Raw genomic sequence first — 25,086 nt, 5'->3', positions numbered from 1 at the left:
GGGAAATGAAAAGGCTTGTAAAGAAAGAAGCAGCAGTTTTCCTGCCCCCTCAGGGGTGCCTCCTGCAGCCTCTTTCTCCAGAGCCCTTCCAAAGCTATTTCCCTTTGCACACACCCATTTATTGAGCCCCTGTTGAGTAGAACCATTTTACAAGAAAACTGAGGGGACCGGAAGAATCTCCCTCTCCTGCCGCCCCCCTTCTCTCTTCCCCTCCCCCCAGCCAATGAGTGTGTTCAGAACCAGGGGACTATTTTCACAAGAACCTGGGAGGTCAGGGCCACAGTGTACACATTGGCAGTGATAGGTCCTGCCTCTCTGCTGGTCTGTGGGGTCCACATGGTGACACATGCTGCATGAAGGTCTCAAGGCAGACTTCAAGAAATCAAGGAGAACGCAACGGGCCTGGAGCCTCTGTCCGGTGCCTGCACCTGCTCCCCTCAGGATCTCATCCAGGTATCCTAGTGCCAGGGAGTCCCACCCCTAGCCCAGACTGGGCCTCACTGTGAACTCCAACCTGGGCATCCCGCTGCCCACCCAATGTCACCCTTTGTCATCCCCACTGTTCCCATACAGGGGATCAGTCTGGAAATGGAGGGACCCCAATACGTGTCACCCCACTTCCCATCTGCTGGCAGTCCTGTCGGCTCCTCCTTCATGATCCACCCAGAATTCACCTGCCTCTCAGCCTGGTCCAGAGTCTGTCATGTCCTGGAGGTGGGGGTGGGGGGCAGTTCAGCTTCTTTCCAGCCTCTAAGCCTCTCTCTTTGCCTTCCGTAATCCACTCTGCACCTGGCTGCCAGAGGGGCCTTCACAAAACTAAACCGGGTTGGTCCCTCTCCTGCTCTACACTGCCCGTGGCTCCCCAGTGCCCTCAGGACAAAGCCTGAGTTCTCCTTGCCCCCCACTGTCCCCTTCACTCACTGTGGCCACACAGGTTTGCTGTAGGAGCTGGCAGGCAGACTTTAATCATTAACCCTCCTCCAACCCTAGGCCCAGGCCCAGCGCCCAGCGCCCAGAGCCCAGCAAGTGCTCAGAAGCTCAGCAATTGCTGTGTTATTGCTATTCTTCCTCAAAGGGGCCGGCTCCCTCCCACCGTCCGGCCTCTACACTTGCAGTACCTCCCCCCCCCCCCCGACACCCCCCCCCGGGTGTTCTTCCCCCAGACTACCAGACTGCAGCACAGACATCAGCTCCCCCCAGCGACCTCCCTGACATCCCCCGGGTCCCACTCGTCCTTCGCCCGGTTTATTTGTCCCCACCCGCTCCCCCCTGTGGACCAGGACCTGGGAAGAGACGGGATTTTGTCGCAGTCACCGCTAGGTCCCAAGCCAGAGCGCGGACCCGCCTGGCCGCCAGCATCAGCCCCTCTCGGAGATGTGATGAATGACTCGGGGCGAGGGATTGGACACCGCTCCGGGGAGTTTCCGGCCAGGTCCGCGCGCTGGGATGGGGGCGCTGCGGCAGCCCCAGCGGCCGGCAGGAGGCGCAGCGCGGACCGCGGCGCCGGGAGGTGGGAGGGGACCGGGCGGGGAGGAGAACGACAGAGAAACGCTGTGGCAGCGGCGGCGACGTGCGCGCCCAGCCCACTCCCCGCGCCCGCCGCCCGGACAATAAACAGCCGCGCGCGGAGCAATGCCAGGGCGGGTGCCGTCGCCCCCGCGCCGCGCTGCCCAGGCCCCCAGGCCTTAGCCCGCGGATCCCCAGCACCCCCGCCCGCGCCATCCCCCGCCCAGCATCACGGACCCACCCGGACCTCAGCGGGGAAATGGAGTGAGTAGGCGCGCTCCAGCCAGGGCCGGGGACTCGGAGGGTTGGGGACCCGAGGGAGGGGCGAGGCCCCCACTACATCCCCCTACCCAGGGTGTCACGGCCCCGAGTGGAGAGGGAGGTGGCGAGGGGCTTCCGGGACCCCCAGCTCAGCTCGGGCGGGACCAGGGCTGGGCCACATCCGCTCTGAGGCCTCACCCCGACCCGACCCCAGCGGCCCACGGCCTCGTAGGAACTCGGGCAGCAGCGGCTGGGGGCAGCCCAGGACACTGGGAGGGGGAGGTCGGTGTCTCCGCCCGCGCCCCGCCCGTGCTCTGCCCGCGCCCCGTGGGCTAGCCCCGGCCCTCCGCCACCTGTGGGCTCCGTAGCGGGCGCCCTGGAGTGATGGAGCGACCCCTCCCACTGCACCGGCCAGGCCTTGAGCTGAGCCCCCCCCCCTCCGCCAGCCTGACCTCGCTGCTGTCTGCTCCCTAGACTCACGCACCGGCCAGTCCTCCCTCCGTCTGGCTGCCCTCCTCAAGGGTCTGGAGTGTTGTAGGGAGCCCTTGCTAAGGCCAGTCCAGCCGCCAGATGTCCCGACTTGCCGCTGGAGGGAGGGGGTTTCTGTCCTGGCTTCCGGTCTGGGATGTGTGAGACCGGAGGTCCAGGTGCTTTCCAACAGGGGAGCTTGGGGCTGATTCCCTCCCGGGACCGTATCCCCAAGATGGGGCCCCAAATGCTGTAGCCAAGGGACCGCTGGCACCTGGTTCGAATGGAGTGGGTGGTCTGGGTCTGTGTCAGATTTCTGAGGAGCTGCTGGGTAGCCGAAGGTTTTTTACAGGGGATGAGTGAGTGTGCGTGGTCATTTCAGACACAGGGTCATTCTTCGTGGTGTCAGGGTGGCCCCCCACACCCCCACTACCACAGGTGGGTGCTGGGAGGTTGTGGGGTGTGTTTGCAAGGGCGGGGAGTGGGAAGTAGGTGTCTGGGGACTGGCAGTGAGCCCACTGTGTGCAGGGGGCCACAGCTGCCCTGCTCTGGGCCAGGTAGGTCCCCACCCGACCAGAGGCCTGAACATAAAGGTCTGGCCAGTCCTGCTCTCCCTGCACTTCCCACTGGGTGTGTTTTCTGAGCAGACAACTTCCCTCCAGGGGTTCACCCGTGACCCACCACACCCTCAGCTGGGTGGGAGCCCCCGCCTCCCACCCGCCCTGGGAAGGCGACACCCAGTGTCCTCTGCTTTTGAAAACCCAGACAAAGGCCTGGCTGCTCCCCACCCGCCCTGGGAGCCCAGCCAGGGGCTCAGGGGAGCCCGAGCCTGGACTTGTCTGCACTATGATCCCCCACTTGTTTATCTGCTCTGCTCCCTGGGCCCAAGGGGAGTCCCTGGGCCTCATGACAGCAGGCCCTGGGCAGGGTGTGGCCATGGGTGGGGGGCTGCCTCAGGGGATGAGGGGTGAAAAGCAAGGAAAACGCCCACCTAGAGTAGAGGAATGGGGAGATATTGTGGTTGGACCCCACTGTTTCCTTTCCCACCATCCCTTTCTCAGGGTGGAGACTGAGGCCCAGGGAGGGCCAGCACTGCTCCAGGGTCACACAGCACAAGTAGGGTGCCCTGCCCTGTGCCTTATGGATTATGGGTCAGATGTGGCGCTATGTCTCCCTGTTAGGTGGATCACTGGCTTTTCTGGGTACAGAGGTGGAATGGGACTTGGTGTTACTTGGCCTCAATAGCCATGAGAGAAAGCCTATCCCCAGTGCTTGGGTTGACGATGGTGGGGAAAAGCTCCATCTGGTGCTGACCCTACTGGAACACCTGCCCCTTGCCCCTCATCCTTTTCCAAGAGGGCAGAACAGGCAGGTTCCAGGCACAGAGGCAACAGCCACTAGAATGCATCACTCACCTCAGCCCGTTTCCAAGGATTCTGTCACCAGAGTCACGGGAAATGGTTGCAGCTTATGGTGGTGCCCGAAAGTTTCTTTTAAAATATATTTGAGAATCTGAGAAAATTTTATCAATTTAAGGATTAAACTCATTTTCATTAGTTTACAAAGTTAAGGAATTATCAAAAACTAGCAAGTAACTAATCACCAAGGCCATGAGGCTGATGCTGCAAAGGTGGGACAAGGGTGGGGGTGGCAGAAGGTGGAGACACTCCTGGGGGGTGGGGCTCAAGAGCTGGGTGCCAGGCTTGCCCTGCGGAGGATTTGTTGTTTGGCCCCCGGGAGGTGCTGCTCCTCTGGGCGCCTCAGGATCTGGCTGGTAAAGTAAGGATATTTTAGCTTGGAGCAGCCATTGTCAGATGTCCAAGTGCTCTCCTGGGTGAGTGCAGTGCGCCCTGGACTGGAGCAGGAGAGGGAAGCTGGGACAGGATCCTTCCCCCCTTAGGCCTGGACATCTTCAAGGAGAAAGTCTCCATTGGTTGCTAACTGGGTCTTTATCTTTTACACTTGCTCATCTCCCTTTTTAATGAGAGGCACAGCCAGTTAAAAAAGCAACAGTATCTAGTGATAATTGAATAACAAGCTTTTATTTTCATTGTATCTATTTTTTTTCAATGTTTTTACTCTGATGTTTGTGGCAATGGCTTCTGGTTTTCTCAGGCTTGGTAACAAGGAAACGTTTCCTTCTAAAACAAGCATTTGATTTAAACAGTGAGTGAGGTAAAGGGGAAGGAACATTGAAGATAACACTGGAGGTGATGGCAGGGACATGGGATGGTGGTGAAGTGCCAGTGTTATTTGTTTACTTAGCAATCATTTAGTGAGCACTTGCTCTATACCCACGTCCTATTCTGAGTGCTTTGTGTGAATTCACTGGATCCTTACAGCAGCCCTGGGGAAACTGAGGCACAGAGAGGTGATATGATATGCCTGAAACCACACAGCTGGAAAGGGGTGGGACTGGGATTTCTGGGTGGCCCTCTTAGCTGCCAGGGCAGGAGTTGGACATGGGGAGGGGTCTTTGTGCCTTCCTGTGTCCCAGAGGCTGTAGTCTGCGGGGTTCCTCAGTATCCTGGCACCAACTTTTCAGCCTAGTTGGTGGCCTTGGCTGTGGCCTGGGTCCCTGGGGCCATCTGACCCTGCGCCTTCCTCCTAGAGACTTCTTCTGTGAGTGCTGATTCCGGAGTGGGGCATGGAAAGGAGGTGTCCTGACTCCTTATGAGTCTTCGGGCAAGTCATTTGCCTTCTCTAGGACTCAACTTTTCACATCTGGTGATTGGAGACATGAGCCCACCCAGACCCTTCCTGGGTGGGGTTCAGTTAGAAGAGGGGTGGGTGCTGCATGGTCTTGGACCCTGTAAGCACCACCCATAACCCCATATGAGGCCCACCCTCAAGGGTCTTAAGATTTTCATGATGGGAAATGGGTTAATGTTCAGGGGAAAAAAAATCACATCACCTTTTTCCAAGTCTGGGACCCTGTTTACGTCCATCCTTGCTCCAGGAAGCTTCTCATCTGATCATTTAAGAAACGCTCCCTGCTGACCATCCTAGCCCCCTGCAGGACCAGAGGGACCTGCAGGAGCCCATAGCGGGCCTTCTTTGAAGTGTCGGGGAGGGTTTCCTGATCCATTCCTTCATGGACCTTTTCTGTGAAAGATATTTAAGCATTTATCCAGGCAGGCAGACCGGAGTACCTGGTGGAAAGACTGGCTTGCATAAAGGCCCAGAGGGGGGAAAGTGTTGGGAGAAGGGAGTGCTTTGGTTTGTGTTCTTCGTGCTAGATCCTGCTAGGCCTGGAGTCCCCAGCTTGGGGCCATGGGGAGCCATCGATAGCGTCTGAGCAGGGAAGGAGCGAGGGCTGATGTCAGGCACCAGAAAGGGGCTCTGGTAGCTGGGGCGGGGCAGCTCAGGGAGGAGCAAGTCAGGGCTGAGCCTGGACAGGGGTTGTGGGGGCAGCTCAGGGAGAAATACTGAGCCAGGGGACCAGGGCCCAACATTTGGTTGGGCATAGATCCAACTTCATATTTTGTGGTGTCAGAGCTGCCCACAGGGCCAGGCCAGCCTGGTTAGAAAAGCAGCCCAGTCTCTGTATGCCAGGGAGGCTAGGGGAGCCTGGCCATGCTGCCAAAGGATCCCTGTGCAGTGTAGGATGGCTGAGTGGAGGTCTTCCTGTCTGAGGAGTATGAAATCAGGCTGGGCTGTCTGTCTCCTGCCTAAGGCTTTCAAGCAGGAGTTCAGGGACTGTCAGAGCCCATCACAGGGACAGTCTGGATCAGGCTGGAAATCGGGAGGGGGGAGCCCAGAACTTGTGGTGGGCACACTAGGTAAGCACCAGAGAGAGGGCAGATTGGGTGGAGTCGCTTCATGGACAGGGCCAGGCTGGGAGTGTGGGGGGGCATCAACGGGGGGCCTTGAAGGCCACATGATGGGCAGGTGATTCCCTGGTCTGTTTGTATCTCAATCTTTTGATCACGGAGTCTCAGGGCAGGGCCTGCAAGATCTTACGATGCACCACAGGGTGGGCGGGACCCCAGCCCTGGCCCCGACCTGGCTCTTGGTGAGAAGGTCAGCATTTCTGCTACATATAATGTATATATTTATTTTTACCAGTGGATTGTGTGGAGATACCACTCATACACTACACAATCCACCCACTTAAACAGCTCAGTGGTTTTCGGTAATTTACAGAGTTGTACAACCATCACTTCTGTCAAATTCCAGAACATTCCATCACGTCCAAAAGAAACCTCATCCTCTTCAGCAGTTCCTCCCCCTATTCCCCGCCCCAGCCCCTGACAACCGTGAACCCACGTCCTGTGTGTGGACATGCCTGTTCTGGACATTTCACATACATGGAATCCCACACTGTGTGGCCTTGTGTGTCCGGCTTCTCTCATGAGCCCCGTGTGTTCAGGTCCATCCACGCTGTGGCGAGTGTCAGCGCCTCCCTCCTTTTCACGGCCGAGTGACACTCCCGTGTGTGGATGGTCCATGTTGTGTTTATTCATCATTGATGAATATTTGGGTTGTTTTATATATTAGTTTGTAAAGTCACTTCCAAGGCAGTTAGAGCTTGTCCCTTGTTCTCTGTTAGATGTGGGGAGCCCAGGTCCTGTTTTAGATAAATGTGACAGAGTTTCTTTAAAAACAAAAAAGGAAATGGTCATAGACCACGTGGTCGGTCCATGCGGGTGACAGGAATATGATGAGGGAAGGGCACCTTTAGGTGGGGGCCTCCTGTGAAAATGGAAAGACCCTAATTGACTTGCTGGTCCAGTCCAAAAATCTCAGCATTTACTGCGTTCCTGCTGTGTCCTGGGTGTGGAGACATGGCAGGGACAAAAAGAGACAGTTTACTGTCCTTGTGGGGAAATAAAGAAACAAAATAAGTAAAGGTCCAGGGTGTTGCATGGTGATGAGAGCTGGCGGGGGTATTTGGGGGTGAAACTGAATTAGGGAAGTCAGAGGAGGCCTAAAGGAGGAGGTGATGTCTGAGGAAAGGCTTGAGGGAATTACTGTGGCCTGTGGGTGGAGGAAGAGCCGGGGACTCAGCCAGTGCAAAGGCTGTGGGGCGGGGACTGGCCTGGGATGTCCGAGTGTGAACAGAGTGAGGGCTGGCCAGGAACCATGGGTCTTTAGGGCTGGTCTCTCAGCTGGATTTGCCTTGCATCCCGCCTCAGGGAATGCCTTTGCCTTCAGTGCCTCCATCCATGTTCCACTGCCTTTCCTGTTTCGAGGGCCCAGGGCAGGGTCCATCTCCTCCCCCTCCCGAGCCCAGGTTAATAGGCAACAGGTTTGCTCCTCTGGGTCTGTGGCCGGCTCTGACCTCAGTCTCCACTATGGGGGTGATGTCTCTCTGCCTTCAACCTTCTAGTAAGCTCGTGCCTCATGGGCTGTTCACCTCAGCAGTGACAGTAGTGGTCCTGGGGGGTCACCTGATGAGGACAGGAGACCCGGGAAAGTTTCCTGGAAGAGGGGGCTATACATAAGCTGTGCTTGGAGGTGGAGACGGGAAAGGGGAAGGCGAGAAGAAGCTGGTGAAGGGCAAGGAGCAAACAGAGGAGGGCTTAAATGGTGACTGAGAGGCTGAGATTTACTCAGGGTGGTGCAGCTGTCAGAGGGGGTTCGGACCCAGGAAGGTTCTGGGGAGACAAAGGCCCAACAGGGAGCTGGGAACCAGAGGGTGGAATGGGGACTTCCCCCCACTACATCTCCTGCCCAGTGGGGGAAGGGGCCCATTGAGCGGCCAGGCTCCCCCTCTCACCACCACCTCCCAGCCCCTCGTGACTCTGCCACCTCCCTTTTCCAGCCCCACCCCCACCCCCATTGCCAAGGTCGTTGTCAGCTGTTTCCTTTCAATTAGCACAGGAATGTTCCAGCGCTGGGCTCTGAGCCTGCCTGAACCAGGACCCCCCTCCTTCTGGCTGGAGCTGCTGGGGAATGGGCTCTGGAAGGACGATCCCCTCACCGGCCTCTTGCTCCGCCTGTCCTGCCCGCTGGGTGACCTTGGGCCGGTTGTGTAACCTCTCTGGGCCTTTACAAAATAAACGCCCCACAAAGCTGAGGCCTCTGCTGGTCTCGTTGGGTTTGGGCCTCATTAGCTCATCTCCTGGAGCCGGGATTATCTCACTCGCTGGGAGCCGACGCCCTCGCCTTGTCCTGGGCCGCCCACATCGCGGCTCCAACCCAGAATTTGCTCCAGGCGCCTTAAAAATAATCGCGCAACGACAGGGGGCAGTGGAGCGGAGGGGGGGGGGGGGAGGAGGAGGAGCCAGCGAGCCCTGAGGGTGGGCGTCTGGGAGGAGGGTATGTCCCTCCAATAGCTGCGAGCTGTAGCCCATTGCACAATGGAGCCATTGGAGGTTCAGAGACGCCAGTGATTCCCCCGGGGTCACACAGCCAATGGGGGCAGCTGCCACGCTACTCTAAATCTTCCTCCTGCCGTTTTTTTTTTGGCCAAAATTGAGCTTCTCTGCCCAGCGCGTAAGATCTTTTGTAATCTGGCCTCTGCTTCCCTCACAGAGCCCTCGTGAGTGTCTGAACCATCCCTCTTCCTGCTAGACCTCAGGGAGACCCTGTGCTCCGTTTGCTGAGCCCGCCTGTCTGGGCGCAAGCGCTAACGTCACCATTTAGCAGATTGTTCATCCACAGAGAAAACGAGTGTAATCCTCCCCACCCCGCCCCTGCCCCGCCTCGCAGGACTGTCAGGATGGACGCGTAGCAAATGCCGTTTACAGGCTGCCTCCACCCCAGCCTCAGTTTCCCTTCCTGTAAAGTGGGGCTGAGACCCGCCTGGAAGGTGGGGTGCGCCGAGGAAGTTGTTCTTATTTGTCGGTGTTTCACGAGGGTTCTGTGGTCCTATTTTGTTTTATTTTTCGGATTTACGATGCTGAGCATTATCTTGGCTTGACCTACCTCACGCCAGGAGCGGGTCCAGACCCCTCCCGGGTAGAAGCTCCTCCCTGGACGGGCGCCCCTAAACCCAGAAGGGAACCCCCACCCCAACAGCCGGGGCGGGGTAGACCCATTTACCCCTCTGCCTCCCACCCTCTCTAGGCAGCCCCTCAAGCCCAGGGCGGGAAGCCCCTGAGCCCCCCAGAGCCGGGCTGGGGGCGGGAGTTGCGTGGCGCCGGCCCCACCCCCGCGTGCTGGGCCTCCGCGTTACCATGGGAACGGCGCAGTTGCCAGGACAACCGCCTCCCCCGGGCACCACCATCCATCACCCGAGGCGGCGGCGCCCTGGGCGGGGCAGGGCGGCTCCGGCGCCCCCGGGCCTGAGAAGGGGCCTTGAGCGGGGTGCACAGCCTGAGCCTCTTGGGCTGTGACAGAGACGAGAATGGGAAGGATGGAAATTCTCTTCTTGGGTTCGCCTGACCTTCCCCCTGCCCTGCTTCGGCCAGCAGGGGCAGGCCGCCCAAGCGAGGACACTGCCGGCCTTGTCTGCAGCCTGGGGAGCTGGCCTCACTGCCGTCCCTGTGTCCCTGTGTCTGGCGTGAATGGCCACCTGACCGCCACGCTGGACACCCGGCATTAGGCGGCCAGTCCCTCTGCCCAGTGGGGCCCTGCGTGCACTGAGCTCTAAGCTACTATATGCCCCCTTCACTAGCTCTGCCTCCTTCCTGGGTGGATGGGTCTTTGGAGGCCTACTTAGAGCTGGGAAAAGGGAAGACCTGTGTGTGGTCTGGAGCTGGGCAGTTGTGGTTTGAATCCGGCTCTGCGACTAACTAGCTGTGTGACTTTGGGCAAGTAACTTGCCCTCTCTGGGCTTCAGTTTTCAGCCATGGCAAGAGCATACTGGGTAGAGGGAACAGCAAGTGCAAAGGCCCTGAGGTAGGAATGAGCTTGGTGCAGTCGAGGCACAGCCAGGAAGTCCTGATGTCTGGAAAAGAGTGAGGGAGATGGAGAACAGAGGGGGCACAGGCAGAGAGGTGAGTGGGGGTTAGGCGGACCTCAGGGTTTCTCTCAAGGGGCAATGTGAGCTGGGGAGACTTTAGAGCAGGAGAGTGACAGGGTCTGATTCTCGTTTTGAGGTGTTCCCTCTGGTTGTGGGGTGGACAGGGGGCTGTCAGGGGCCAGGGAGGTGGCAGGTAATGGTAGAGGCCAGGGCTGGGATGGGAAATAGGTGGTTTGCAAGAAGTGGGGGATGGGCCTGTGCAGGGAGCACAGGGGTGGCACCCTGCCTGCATCACACAGCGCGCTCGGCAGACCCAGGGCCTAGCTGATCTGGCCCTTCATGAAGGGCCGTGAGCTGGGTAGGTGGGTCAAGCCTTTCTCCACCCAGCCGAACGTGGCCTCCCAAGGCAGGAGAGAAGGAAGCCACAGAGGGTGCAGCTGGCACTGTTGGGCCCTGAGGAGGCACAGAGCTGGCAGGTGCCACCTTCTAGGAAGGGAAGATCTGGGTGGGGTCACCTGGCTGGGGCGTGGGAGCCAGATGACTTCAGAGGTCTCAGTGAGGCCAGGAAACTGAACCTGAGTGGGGCGGGCTGATGGGGTGCGGGGCCCAGGATAGATCCCGGGGAGTGGCCCTTGGAGGGGAGGCGGGGGCGGGGGCTCTGCTGGGGGTGGACTCACACACTGTGACTTTGGACTTCTGTTTCACACGGGGGGAGGGGGACATAACAGAAGGGTTTAGAGCTGGGGTGTCTGCTCCAACTGTACAGATGGGGACATTGAGGCCCAGAGCGGTGGAGGGTCTTTGGAGGCCACGGGGTGGCTCCAGGCTCTGATACAAGGTCAAGGGGTGTTGGGGTGGCAGCAGAACCAAAGAACAGTCTGTAATTTCAGACCCTGTAAAGATAAGAGGCTTGGGGGGGGAGTTGGGAAGGGGGAGTTGAGCCGTAGAGAGGGAGCTCCCGATGCTCAGACCCCCCACTGTGCCCCCAGGAAACTGAGTCTCCTGTCCAGGCCTTCCAGAAGGGTTATAGGATCATTCACGATTTGGGGCAGAGCCCAAGACCTGCCCCCCCAACCCCCAGGGCTGGAGAATGCCTGGTGGATAGGAGGGCCACGAGGAGGCTGTCCTGATCAGCCTCCTAGGCTGGGCAAGGAGGTTATACAGCTCATCCGAGAACACCCTTTAGCCTTTAGAGGCCATTGAACCCCCATGTGCCCTTCACAGCCCAGTCTCAAAGTCCTCTCCTCCCCAAACCTTTCCTGAGTCCCTAGACAGAGCCTCACCCTTCCCTTGGTCCTGCCCTGAGGGGGGGGCAGTAGGGTTTGCGGGGAGAATTAATGAGGTAAGAAGGGTGGATGGAGAGGAAGGTGCTGCCTCTGAGGGGGGCAGAGAAGGGTCCCACTGTACAGAACAGAAACTCGGTCACCCACCCGGAAGACGCAGGGCGGGCATTCAAACCAGATCTGCTGAAAGCAGGGGTGGGGTGGACTCCCTCCCTGCTTGACCCTGTCTGTCCCCACCCCCCTTAGGGTCCTGGTGACAGAGACCACATCCCAGCAGGAGCGGCTACAGGCCATTGCAGTGAGTTCTTCCTGCCCCTCACACGGTGTGGCCAGTGGGAGGACCTGGGGTCTCAGGGGCTCCCCACACTCATCCTGAGGCCCTGCGACTCAGAAGTGCCTGCTGGCACTTTTCCACAAATGAAAACATAGAGAACCCCTCAGTCCTTCGAATGTGGACTCTTAGACCCCCTATGCAGGTGGTAAAACTGAGGCTGGTGTATAGTAGAATCCTGCCCTTATGCCAAGGCTGGGGGAATGGGCTGGGGAGGCAGGTGGGGAGCCAGTGAGCCAAGTGAGTGCCTTTTACAGTAAAAGCAGGGTCTGTGTAGGTAGAGCCCTGGGTGGGTTTGGTGGGGTCTCCGTAGCCCCCTGCCCAGTCCTGAGCCAGTCTGGTCTGTTTGGTCAGGAGAAGCGGAAGAGGCAGGCGGAGATGGACAGCAAGCGGCGGCAGCTAGAGGATGACCGACGGCAGCTGCAGCACCTGAAGGTACCAAATGGGCAGAGCCTAGCCTTGTAGGGGGCGGGGCGGTGGCAGTGCCCAGGGACCCTGAGTCTTGCCAGACACGGGGGTCAGGGGGAGCAGGAAGGCTGAGGTGATCCTGACCTCGACCCTAACCCAGACCCTGACCCTAACTTTGCCCCCAACCCCTGTTGCCCCCAGTCCAAGGCATTGCGGGAACGCTGGCTGCTGGAGGGGACGCCGTCCTCCACGTCAGAGGGGGATGAGGACATGAGAAGACAGATGCAAGAGGATGAGCAGAAGGCCCGGGTCCTGGAGGAGTCCATCTCCAGGTGAGTGGGGGACCGCTGGGACCTGCACACAGTCTGAGGTGGGATGGCCCAAGCAGTAGGCCCTGAGGACCCCCAATGGGGGATGGGGGAACTGAGTCAAACCTCACTGCTTTAATGGAGACGCGCAGGCATGTGACCAGAGTCCAGGTGACTAAGGGAGGCAACATAGGCTGTCGGGCCACATGCTGCTCTGCACGACCCCTCCCTTCTCCTGACACCCCAGCAAAGCAGGTGCATGAGGGATGTGGGGTTAGGGCGAATTCCTGAGTGCCTAAGGATGGAAGTTGCCAGCAGCCACCTCCCTAGGGGCTGCCTGGCGCCAGCCCAGCTGGCGAGCGCTTCCCGGCTCCATTCTAATGGTGACCACAGAGGCATCAGCAGCTGGGCCTGCAGGAAGGGGGGGGGGTGGGCTGGGGAAAGTGACCATCCCCCCAGGACTGGGACAAAAGGCCTGGAGCTTCCGGGTAGGCGGGAGGCCCAGGCTCAGCTCCAGGGCAGCAGGGTCAGGGCAGAGGGAAGTGACGGTCAAAATTCCGAATGTGCACTTGGCCAAGCAGCAGCCTGAGAGGCATGTGGCCTGCCCCAGTCCCAAAGCACACCGGGCCATAGCCCTGAGGCTTGCCCTGCCGTGGGCACCTCGGATCCTGCCCTGATGTGTTTGGTTTGGAAGGAAGTGAGGGGTCTGCTGGGATTTCCATCTCCAGGCTTCAGTTTCCCCACCTGTGAACGAGCAGAAAGGACCTCTGCATCTTAATTCCAACAAACAAGCTGGAGGCTGAGATGGGCCTGTGTGGAGAGGTTGGGTGGCCGGGTGGAGGAGCACATGCTGCTGGGTAGGTGGAAAAGCCTGAGGGAATTACCGGCCACTGGGGGCTGGGTAAAGTGGCTCCTTTACTTACCACCCTCTGGGTGCAGCCCTGGGGGTGGGGAGCTGGCTTGAACCCTACTGTGAGTTTGACACATACTGACTGCTTTGGGGGGTGTTGGCTTTCTCCCTCTCAGGGTAACCCACTTCTTGGTGGTTCACCGTCATTTCCTTACTCAGTGACCCCTGCCTGGATACCTCCTCCAGGAAGCCCTCCAGATTGACTCTAGCTATGTCTAGCCTGCTGACTTGGGCTCACTGTGTTGAGGGGCTGCAGACTCACCCTGTCTGTCCCTCAGGCAGGTGATGGCTGGGGCAGGAATTTTTTTAAAATTTTTTTTTCTTGGGGAATATTGGGGAACAGTGTGTTTCTCCAGGACCCATCAGCTCCAAGTCATCGTCCTTCAATCTAGTTGTGGAGGGTGCAGCTCAGCTCCAAGTCCAGTCGCCATTTTCATTCTTAGTTGCAGGGGGCACAGCCCACCATCCCGAGTGGGAATTTAACTGGCAACCTTGTTGTTGAGAGCTCACGCTCTAAACAACTGAGCCATTCAGTTGCCCCACTGGCAGCCCAGCGGCAGCTCATTGTCTTCAGTCTAGTTGTGGAGGGAACAGCCCCCTGGCCCATGTGGGAATCGAACCGGCAAACCTGTTGTTCAGAGCTCGCTGCTCTAACCAACTGAGCCATCTGGCCGTGGGGCAGGATTCAATGCACTGGCTTTGTTCCATGGGGTTTAGGTGTACTGTTATCTTCGGATACTTGGAAAGTGACATGGTTTTTCCAGCTTTCCTGGAGAGATAAGCTTCCTGTAAAAATAAATGTATTTGAGTGGAAAAAAGGAGAAGCAGTTGGAAGCAAATGAAGTCAGCAATAGCACGGGCCGTGAAGGGATGGGTAGACAGAGCAGCCTGGGTTCGGGTTGCTGGCTGTGTGCATTCTTCATGCTGGGCCTCAGTTTCCCCAAAGTGAGGGCAAGTAATAAGAATATCTCACAGGGTATTAGGAAACATCAAAGTCAAGGGGTCCTTGTACATACAGAAAGTGCCGGGCTCACGGAAGGGCCTGCTGAGGGCTGCCACCTTGGACTCCCCCCTCCCTCAGGCTGGAGAAGGAAATTGAGGTGCTAGAGAAGGCAGACGTGTCCCCAGCCACCAACAAGGAGAACATGGCAACCCCGAGCCCGGCCAAGGAGGCCCAGAAGGCAGAGATGGTACTGAATTCTCGTCAGGTAAGGAGGTACCCGGGCCCCCACCCCTGCTGTGGCCAGATTTTAGCACCCCTTGCATTCAAATCCTGGCCTGCTACTTCCCAGCCATATGACCTGGGACATGTGGCTTTGCCTCTCTGGGCCTCAGTTTCCCCACTGGTAAGAGCACCTACGTGCTGGGGATGTCTTAAGTGTTAAATGGATCCACGGATGAGAAGCACCTTACACAAGACCCGACACAAAGGGAGCTTTCCATGAATGCCACCCACTCGTCATCGTCGTCGTTACTGTATGGAGCACTTACGCGTGCCTGACCCGTGCCGAACAGGTTCCAGCTACCAGCTCGTGAGAGCCCCTCAGGAGGGAACTGTCCCCATTTGATTGAAGACAAAAACTGAGGCCCAGAGAGGTTGAGAGATGGGCTCAAAGCCACACAATGAGGTGTCTTTATTGGCTTAGCTGTTTATTCTAGGGCTTGATGTCTATACCAGGTTTTGTTAAAACCAGACTGGAACGCTGGCTCCTGAGCTCACGGTCACCACAGTACGTCCATGCAAAACCAGGAGTCTCCCAACCACCTTTGTTGAGTTCAGGACTCAAGGGGCCTGTGGGACACTCCTCCTCTCCTCCTACCCATCCTCGTTATCCCACCCCAGATACCCAAGGAGCCATCTGATGCATGAGAGGGCTGGGCAGGCTTCCCCGAGGAGGTGGGTTTTGAAGGTTGAGGAGGAGTTCTGCAGGCATAGACATGAGATGAGGGGGCTTTCAGTGAGGCTGACGAGCACAGACCATGTGCTGGCGTGGGCCGGGCCGATCGCCTCCGGGGAGACACACACTGGCTGGCGAGGTAACTTGACGGACCACCACGTGATGGGGGGATGGCCTTTGGATTGCGTGGTCAGGGATCTAAGTGGGGAGCCAGCCGAGCAGAAACCCAAGAAAGAGCCTTCTAGGTGGAGGGGCCACACAAAGGCCCTGGACAGGAATGTGCTCCAGGAGCAGTGAGGAGGCCAGGAAAGCTGACCAGAGATGGGGGTAGGGAGGAGAGGCTGGTGGGCAGGGAGCTACTGACACAGGACCCCGGGCATCGTCAAGGAGGATTCTGGGGCACTCGGGGGCCACGGATGCTTCTGAGCAGGGCAGGGACATCTGGCTATCACAGGCTGTGGGGACAGGGAATGGATCTAGGAGGAGATGCACCTGAGATGAGGTCATGGCTGAGACAGGCCCTCCCCAGGCTCCTTCACCCACGGGTGGGAACCTGGTCAGTGAGAGGGGGCGCTGGCACCCCTGACCCCTCTCCTTTCTTTCTTTCAGACTCCCGTGGGCACGCCCAAAGGTATGGCTCCTGGAAGGGACGGTTGGGGCCTCGGCGCCCTCTGGTGGCCAGAACAGGGATGGCGGGCGGGGGTGCATGCCTTGCTTCACAGGGGCATGTCTGATGAGGTCTTAGCCCCAAGCTGAGGCTCTGGGTCAGTCCTATCCACGCGGGGGATGCCTGGGCTTGGCTGACCCGATATGTCCCACATCCACTTGCTCTGAGCTCCTAGGCAGGTGAGGTGTGGCCTCGGTTTTCACATCGGTAAAATAAGATCTGTCGGGGCGAGAATTCAGAGGGCTGCTGGGGAGAACAAGGTCCCCATCCTCCTGGGGATCAGGTGCCATTTAAAAGGGCAAGGGTCCAGGAAACAGACCAGAAAACAACCTAAACTTTGAGCTCTGGGACCCACTTTATGCCCCCTCCCAATTATTACAGGTATAATATACATATTTGCAAATATTTCGCATGTGTATAGAACATTTAAATATATGTGTTTATCTACAAATATAATAGTTTATTAAATACATTAAGTATATTAAAATTATTTAATGTAAGTTCTATTTTTAAAACATATATTAAACTTGTCCACTTCCATATCTAAAGTGTGGGAGGAGAGCCATCAGCCAGGATTGGAGGTGGTGGCCAGAAGTGTCTTTGGCCTGATTTCTTGTGTGTTAATTATTCATAAGGAGAGTGTCTCCTTATCTTACTGTGGAATTAAAAATTTATAATTAAAAAAAAAAATCCACGCAGGCCTCTCAGGGATTTTGTGAAAGTCACTTGGGCTGAGGGACAGGAAATGGACTGTGAGCTGATGTGTTTTGTGGGGGAGGGATTCCTTGTGTGTTTGGGTGGCTTTGGGCATGTGGAGGGGTCCGGGTGCATGCGTACACTAGGGGAGGGGCCAGGTATCTGGGTAGGTGTGTCTGTGGGGTGTCTGGGTGCCTGGTGGGGTTGTCTAAGTGTCTGGGGGGTTGTCCGGATGTATGGGCAAGTGTCCAGGTGTCTGGGGGTGTCCAGTTGTTTGGGGGTGTGTCTGGATGTCTGGGGATGTTCAGGTGTCTGTGGGTGTCCAGGTGTCTGGAGGGTGTCTGGGTGTCTGGGGGGGGGTGTCTGGGTGTTTAGGGGTGTCTGGGGGGCTGCATAGTCTTCTCTCCTTTGACCCTCATCTCTCTCTCTCCACTCTTTGCCCACCTAGCAGAGAAGCATGTCCCCAACACCCCCATGACGATGGTCGAAGGCTCCACCATGATGAAGGCAGGTGGGTCAGCCCCCAACCTTGGCTCCCGTGTCCAGCCACTGTCCTAGACCAAGTGTTGGCCCTGGGGTCCTGGAGGGACCAGAGCGAAGTCAGATGCGTATGCACCCTCAATAGGGGCTGTGGTTATGGGGTGGTGGCTGGACCGAGGCCATGGCTCCAAACCTGGGGTTGGGCCTGGGCACCCCTCTGCTTTGATACCTTGGTCACACACCGGCCTGGCTTCCCCGAGAAGACGGGCCCCCTCGCATGGCTGCTCTAACCCATCACTTCCTCATGGCTTCCATCTCCTTAACCATACCCCTCGCTCCTGGGGCCCATTAGGGGTGGCGCACACGCTCGAACATGCCCGCACACACCTGCTGCAAATCCCCCTCATCCACCATCCTCAGGTGTCCCAGGAGAGGGAGTGAGGGCCCTGTCCCTGGAGGTGACCAAGATGGACCTCCATCATTTCTGTGCTTCTAGGAAGCAGGGAGAGACAGGGTTAGTGCTGAGTGTTTACAAGGTCGGGTTCAAAGTCCTGCTGTGACCCCTGACAACTGGCACCTCAGTCTCCACCTGCAGGAGGGGTGGGATTGCAATGACCTCACATCTGGGGCTGGCACAGAAGTGAGCCCAAGTGAAGATGAGTCATAACGGATGGCAGAGCCTTCTTGCTGCTGCTGCTGCTGCTGCTGCTGTTATTGGAGCGAGTTGGGAGGTGAAGACCCTCTGAGGGTCAGGGTGGCCAGGATGTGATGACACCCGGGAAAGGAGAGGGCTTCAGGGGAGGCCCAGGGTCACCTGCATGGTCCAGGTGAGTTTTGCCCCAGGGAGCAGGAGGCAGAGGGTAGCATTTCCCAGAGAGGCGGATGCCTTCAGGGCTTCTGTGCCAGTTAGCCCAGCTCCTGCCAGCACCGAGGCCAGGTGCCCCCACTTGTCTCCTCAGCCAGCAACCTTGTGGAGTGCACGACCCGCCCAACTGTGTATCTGGAGGGAGGGGTGTTAGGCTGTACAGGAAAGTGGGGTTAAATAACATTCATTCTTTCAACAAGTGCTTCTTGAGCCCCTGCTGTGTGCCAGGCATGAGGGACACAACTTGGGGGATAGGGGGGCTGATATTCTGATGGGGGTGACAGCCCATACAATTAACTTATGGAAAAAGGCAGAGCATGTGGAGCTGAAAAGGGGACAATTTTAATCAGAGGACTCAGGGGAGAGCAAAGTTAGAAGGTGACATTTAGGCAAGGACCCAAAGGAGGTGAGGGAGCAAGGTATGCAGACATCTGGGGGAAAGGAGGTCCAGGCAGAGGGCACAGCATTTGCAAAGGCCCTGAGACTGGACCCCGGCTGGAGTGTTGGAGGAAACACGCGGAGGCCTGTGTTGGTTGGAGCAAAATGAGTGACAGGGAGAGAGAGCGGTGGTGAGGGCAAGGAGGTGACAGGGCAGGTCGTGCACACGGGAGGACTTGGACTTTTACCACGAGGGACGTGGGAGCCATGGAGGGCGGTGGGGCAGAACAGGGACTTGCCGACTCGGTGCTCCTTGGCGCCCTCTGGTGGCTTCGGGGAGGGTAGGCTCTGGGGTTTGGGGACCAAACCGGACTCAGGTGTTCATGGGCTCTCTCTGGTGGCTGTGGGGAGAATAGACCGTGGGCTGCAGAAGGGTTGAGAAGCGCGTGGGTTCCGGATGTTCAGATGGTGGAACCCACAGAATTTGCAGAAGGACAAAGCAGGGGGTGGAAGAGAGAGAGGAGGGAGAACGGAGCTGCCCTGACTGGGTTAGGAAGACTCAGAAGCGGCAGGTGTAGGGCGCAGATTACGAGGGGCTGTTGGGCGTGGTGATTTGGAGGCTTCTGTGGGGCCCAAAGGGGAGGGTAGAGGAGGCAGTGTGATACTGGAATTCAGGGTGAGGTGCCTGTGGTTTTGTGGTAATGATTTCTACAGAGCGGGGGTGAGATGCTGGGTATCCAGTTGTGGTGGCCCTAATGATAAGGACATTCACTTATTTCAAGAGGGAGTGAGTGGTCCGTTCTTCACAGAGAAGTAGATGAGGACAAGTTCGGTGGGCAACTGAAAAGAGGCATGAAGAATAGTTACCGCGGGGGTCCAGGACTGCCTGGCCTGCTCACCCAAGTTCCAGTTGTGGCTGTGACCGCGGGCAAGGCAGCCCTTTCTGCACACTAGCTCCTCTGAGCAAATGGGACAGTTCGAGGTTTTCCAGACCGGGTGGGAAAGGCAAGGAAGGGCCTAGGGTGGAGCAGAGGCGTCCAGATCTGCTGCCAGGGCACTGGGGGGCCACGGAAGGAGGTTGAGCTGGGGAGGGACGCACCTGGGACGTCCCCGCTGCTTGGTTCTGCGCCCGGCTCCTCTCCCTGGCTTGGCTGCAGCCCGGAGGGGGGCACCTGGGCGGCGGCCGCGGTGTAACCCGTGCCTCTCGTGCCAGCCATGTACTCGGTCGAGATCACAGTGGAGAAGGACAAGGTGACCGGGGAGACGCGGGTGCTGTCCAGCACGACCGTGCTCCCTCGGGAGCCGCTCCCTCAGGGCGTCAAAGTCTACGAGGACGAGACCAAAGGTACGCAACCCTCACCCCACCCCGACGCCCCTCTCACAGCCTGAGCCAGAGCCTGACCCCCATCCGAATTCACAGCGTTGCTGTTCAGGGCCAGGGGCTCATCGCCCTCAGCCCATTGTTGCTTAGAGCTTGACCCGCAGCCCCGGCCTTCCTGCACTCCAGGGACCTGCCTTGAAGGCTGCTTGAGTGCCAGATGCCGGGCTGGGCTCTGGAAATTGAATCCCCGTTAGGACTGCCCCACCAGCAAGCCCAGCTCTTTAGTCCCCAGCTCACAAATAACTCATGGAATAATTACTGCTGTGGTAGAGGCTACGAAATCCCAGAGAGTAGATGGGGCCATGAGTGAGTCTAGCAGGATGGGAACAGGGCTAGGAGGGCTCCTCGGGGGAAGTGAGTAGGAGACAATTGGATGTATAGCAGGCCATGGGGGAATAGTGCACATGGCAGAGGCCACAGCATGTGCAAAGGCCCTGAGGTGGGATGGAGTTTGCTGGGCTGGAGGAGCCAAGAGAAGCCTGAGGGGGCTGGTGCAGAGTGGAGGAAGGGGAAGGGAGAAGGCTTGGGAGTGGTAAGCAGGAGCATGACATTGAGATCTGGTTTGGTTTTTAGGGTTCCTTCTGCAGGCTGGGAGGGGAACAGGCTGTGGGAGGCACCTACAAGGGAGCCTGGAACAGGGAGGAGCAGGGGATCCTGGGGCAAAAACACATCTCTCTCTCAATATATTTCAGATACTATCACATTCACTCTTTTTTAGTAAGGAAACTTATTTAAACTGTGCAATTTATCAGTATTTACAGAGCAGTTTCATAAACATCTTGGCATTTAAACTTTTGTTCATTTTTGGCATCACTTGTAGGATATACATAAAGGATGCTGGGGAGGGGGAAAGTCTAGGCAATGTTTACTGTGATGCTAGTAAAAGAAAACAAACCCATGTTAGTGAACAAAATATGTTTTAAGAAGATATTAAAAAGGTACAGTCAAAACCAAGGCAAACATTTGCTCTCTTCATGGAATGGAGTTCACAGAACCAATCTCCTGAGTCAAATCTTAGATGAATATAGCTCAGCTCTGGAGTCCATTAGTGAGTCCAAAGACACTGCTCTTGTGAGGAAAATTGTGCATGGAGTGTCCAGCGCACAATTCAGTGAGTTGGGGTATGTTCACCACGTGGTACACCATTCACTATCTAATTCCAGAACGTTTTCATTCCCAAATAGAAACCTGTCAGTCCCCCTCCCCACCATGGAAACCACTAACCCACTTCTTGTCTCTGGAGGTGCCAGTTCTGGACAGTTCACATAAATGGAATCACACATTGTGTGGCCTTGTGTATCTGGCTTCTCTTACTGAGCACCGTGTGTTCAGGTCCATGCATGTTCATATTTTATGGCTGAATAATATTCCATTGTTTGGATGGCTACATTGTGTTTATCCAACCATCTGTTGATGGACATTTAGGTTGTTCTCACCTTCTGGTTTTATAAGTTTGTGTGGGCATGTTTTCACTTCTCTTGGGCAGATAGCTGGAAGTGGAATTGCTGAGTCATATGGGGACTCTGGGTTTAACCTTCTGAGGAGCTGCGGGGCATTTTTTGCAGTGGCTGAACGATGTTACTTTCCCACCAGCAGTGCATGAGGGTTCCAATTTCTCCACATCCTTGACAACACTTGTTACTGTTCACTTTTTTATTATTATTATAGCCATCCTATTGGGTGTGAAGTGACATCTCACTGTGGTTTTGATTCCCAAAGCCTCATGTTCTTAGCTGTTGTCTGGGCCTCTGGGATGTCCAGAATGTTATATGGGGTCCTGTCACAGCCCACCTCTGCTGTGGTTTGGGGCACAGACCCAGGTGGGGTCCCAACTCCAGCTCTCACCAGCTGCGTGGTCCTGGGCAAGTCCCAGCTGCCTTGTCTCCTTAGCAAAAATGACTGCACGGGGATGAGGGGCAAATGAGATTCCTGTGCTCACAGAAGGTCCTCCCTGTGGCCACTCTCATCAGCCTGGCCCAGCCCCTGGGAGTCAGGACCCGTCAGACTGGACTCTGGTTGCTTAGCAATGGGAAGGTGATCTGTTTCCATGGCGGCCAAGGACTCAGATTCCGATCTTGGGGCAGTGGCCAGTGGGAAATACTCGGCTTGACTCTGTGTCACCCAGGCACACCCATCCTCTGGGCCTCCAGCCCAACGTCACTGCAAGGCCTTGAAGCATGGACACCCTTCCCTGGGGATTTGGAAACTGAAAGTTGAGAGCACTTTCCTTCTGGCCAGAAGTCAGGAAATGGAACCCTGACCCTTGGCCCAGGTGGAGGCGAGTCCTTGGGCCCCCGTGCGTCCCTCCCTTCTCCCTGAACAGCCAGGCAGCTGTGCTTCTCGGAGTTTCAGGCTGTGATCTGGGACTAGCATCACACATTGGCCAGGACTCTGCCCAGTGCTGAAATCCTGTCCTTCAAGACTGCGACACAGCTCAGAAAGTGACAGAGCAAAAAAGTTGGAGAGATTTGGAAAATGCATTTAACAAGACTGATTTCAGGGGGGTGGGGGGAAAAAGACTGATTGCACGTATAAACTCTGACCCATGGAGAATGAACATTCTTGTCAGACACAGGTAGAGCACTTTCAGAAAGTGGCCATGTCCTGAGCTACAGAGGTGGTTATAAGGACCGTTGCAACCTTTATATCTTATGCTCTGTGTTCTCAGACCAGTCCCTCACTCCCCAGAATTTAAAACATCCTCTAAATAAATCTTGGCTAAGAGAAGCAATCAATCAAGATAGAAATGATAAGATATTTACACTTGGAAGAGAACATGGTAATCTAATCCATGGGCTGCAGCTAAAGCTGAACTCAGAGGATAAGTTGTAGCCTTTGGGGCATTTACAAGAAAACAAGAAAGAATGGGCAAATGAATTAAATTTAATTCAGGATGAATCACATAAACCCTGAGGAAGGGAGAAATCAGGATGCCTGCAACTCCTCAGGTCAGGGAAACAGGCCTGGCCTGCCCCAGCCAGCCATGTGACCTAGGGCTAATTACGTCCTTCTCTCAACTTTGTTTTCACCCTCTTTTCAAAGGGGGGAAAAACAAAAAACACAGCTAATTTGCAACGTTCAGATGCTTCAAACTGCAAGACAATAACATCCCAATTCATTGAATTCCAGTCTGGCTTTGTAACAAGTGCTTTTGTGCCCATAAGTTTTCCTCTGTGCTCCAGTTTGGCTGTGTCCACAGATCCCAATACAGAGCTTACATTGTCCGTCTCATTTAATTTATGATTTTCTCTTTAGCCTGTAGGGTCGCTTGCAGACCTGTCAGGCCTTCCCTCTGGCCTCATTCTCTTCCCCCTACCAGTGCTCCACCGTCTCACTCTTTCTCTCCCCCCACCAGTGGTCCACGCTGTGGACGGCACTGCGGTGAATGGGATCCAGCCCCTGAGCTCCTCCGAGGTGGACGAACTCATCCACAAAGCGGACGAGATCACGCTGAGCGAGGCAGGGCCCGTGGCCAGGGCAGCGGAGACCCGGGGGTTGTCCGAGGAGGCCGTGCGGACCACCACGCCCTCCCGGCGGGAGATCACCGGGGTGCAGGCGCAGCCAGGTGAGGCCACGTCAGGCCCGCCGGGCGTCCATCCTGGCCAGGAGCCCCCGGTCACCATGATCTTCATGGGCTACCAGAATGTGGAGGACGAGGCCGAGACCCAGAAGGTGCTGGGGCTACAGGACACCATCACCGCAGAGCTGGTGGTCATCGAGGACGCAGCTGAGCCGAAGGCGGATGCCCCGCCCAACGGCAGCGCGGCTGAGCCCCCTGCCACTTCGGGCTCCAGGGAAGAGAACCAGGTGGGGCCTGAGGCTCCCGCCAGCGACACCCAGGACCTCGACATGAAGAAGCAGCGCTGTAAATGTTGCTCGGTCATGTGATACGCCTGCCCCCAGTCCCAGGCCCCGCCCTTCATGCCACAGACACCCGCAGCCCAGCAGCGCCTGCCCTCCCTCCACCCACAATCACGGGCCCTAGGACACGCTGTGTTGTCACATCTTCCTTCTGAGTTTTCTTTCACTGGAAAGAGAGGGACAGGGGTCCCCCACCCGTCACCACCCCACCATACCCTAAACCACTGAGCCATGCACCTGGTAGGAGAGAGACATGGACAGTCCCACTTTTCCCAAGAGGAGGCCCACCTGCCATGTCCCGGCAGCTCCACAGATAGGCTCTCCCCACAGTGGTCCTGGCTGATGGAACCCGGGGCCTCTGTCCAGCCCCAGGCCAGCCCGCCACCTTTGGGCCTCCTGCCTGTGCCTTCCCGCGACCTCCAATGAGGTCCCCAAGGGGACGTCCTGCCATAGAGGGCCTGAGGAGCCGAGGGGTCCTGGGGGCCTACTCTGTCCCTGCTCAGCCCCTGGAAGTGGGGTTCCCCAGCCAAGGCTCTGGCAGCCGGATCTCAGGCAGTTGGGGTGAGGCTGTGCCTCATTGGGTAGCCTCAGACAGAGACCTGGCTCTAGGTCTTGGAGTGGAGAATAGGCCCCTGGGGGCACCCCCAGCCTGATGTGCCCCCACCTCTATGCTCTCTGTGGGCGCTGTCAGTGGATGATGGAGCCTGGGAAGAGGGAGCCCCGGGGGGCATGACCCCAGCCAGGAGGGTTCCGTGACCACTGCACTGTCTTCTGGACAGCGCAGGGAGGGTCTTCAAGCTGCCCCTGCATGAGGTGGGGCCATGCAAACCTCTTCTCACCCTGAGCTCCCACACCCACTGGGCCCTCCTTCCTGGTGCTAATGTGGTGATTCTGGGGGGGCTGCCCCTGCATCTCCTCCAACCAGCTTGGACCAGGGTCCTGTTTCTGCACCCTCCCACACACTTCAAACCCCGGAGATCGGTTGGGCCCACTGCCAGCTCTCCTGGGCTGCTGAGGGGGCAGGCTGGAGCAGGGAGCTTTCCTGAGTTGCAGCGGGAGACCCTCACTGGCCTCCCAGCCCCATGGGAGCCTATCCTCCCTCTCCCTGGAAGGGTGAAGGGCTTCCCTTCTGGGATGTGCACACATGTCTCCCAGGTCGCAGGCGCATTCATGCCCACACAGACCCTCTCCTGTGCGAGCTGTGGGACCACCAGGCCCCCCACCTGGTGACTAGGCCCAGACTGCCCCCACCTCAGCACGGGGGGGCGGGGCGCAGGGGCTGCCTCCGGGGCCCAGGCCCATCTCAGCTCTGCCCCTTGGTGGTGGGAGAAGAGGTCCTCTCTGAAGTGGACCCGGGCAGCGGTGTGGACCCCTTCCCTCCAGTCACTGAGTCCTCGAGCTGCGAGCCTCCGCTGAAGTGCCCTTGCTGCCCTTCTGCTTTTGATGTGTGACAGGCCCTGTGTTCTTGACTTTCCCAGAGAAGCGAATAAACCGTGTGAACAGCCCCGGGTCCTGCAGTTCTTGGATTTCCCT

The 25,086-nt window shown here is 57.3% G+C and overlaps 1 protein-coding gene across 3 annotated transcripts; it reads left to right on the top strand.

Moving 5' to 3' along the window:
• Positions 1-1,490: 1,490 nt before the first annotated feature.
• On the top strand, positions 1,491-25,052 carry PALM (paralemmin). Of its 3 annotated transcripts, XM_033135332.1 has the most exons (9): positions 1,491-1,770; positions 11,617-11,668; positions 12,056-12,136; positions 12,311-12,441; positions 14,409-14,535; positions 15,835-15,856; positions 17,040-17,099; positions 19,525-19,656; positions 23,048-25,052. In XM_033135332.1, the coding sequence occupies exons 1-9, from the start codon at positions 1,766-1,768 to the stop codon at positions 23,578-23,580; spliced, it is 1,143 nt and encodes a 380-aa protein (XP_032991223.1). In that variant the 5' UTR covers positions 1,491-1,765; the 3' UTR covers positions 23,581-25,052. The 3 variants fall into 3 exon arrangements, with proteins under 3 accessions (XP_032991223.1, XP_032991225.1, XP_032991224.1); XM_033135334.1 differs by lacking the exon at positions 19,525-19,656; XM_033135333.1 differs by lacking the exon at positions 11,617-11,668 and having other exon boundaries at positions 1,506-1,770; positions 17,037-17,099.
• Positions 25,053-25,086: the final 34 nt, after the last annotated feature.

This window comes from Rhinolophus ferrumequinum, chromosome 18 (assembly GCF_004115265.2).
Source record: "Rhinolophus ferrumequinum isolate MPI-CBG mRhiFer1 chromosome 18, mRhiFer1_v1.p, whole genome shotgun sequence".
Lineage (NCBI taxonomy): Eukaryota > Metazoa > Chordata > Mammalia > Chiroptera > Rhinolophidae > Rhinolophus > Rhinolophus ferrumequinum.
This window is presented reverse-complemented; position numbering and strand designations above follow the sequence as displayed.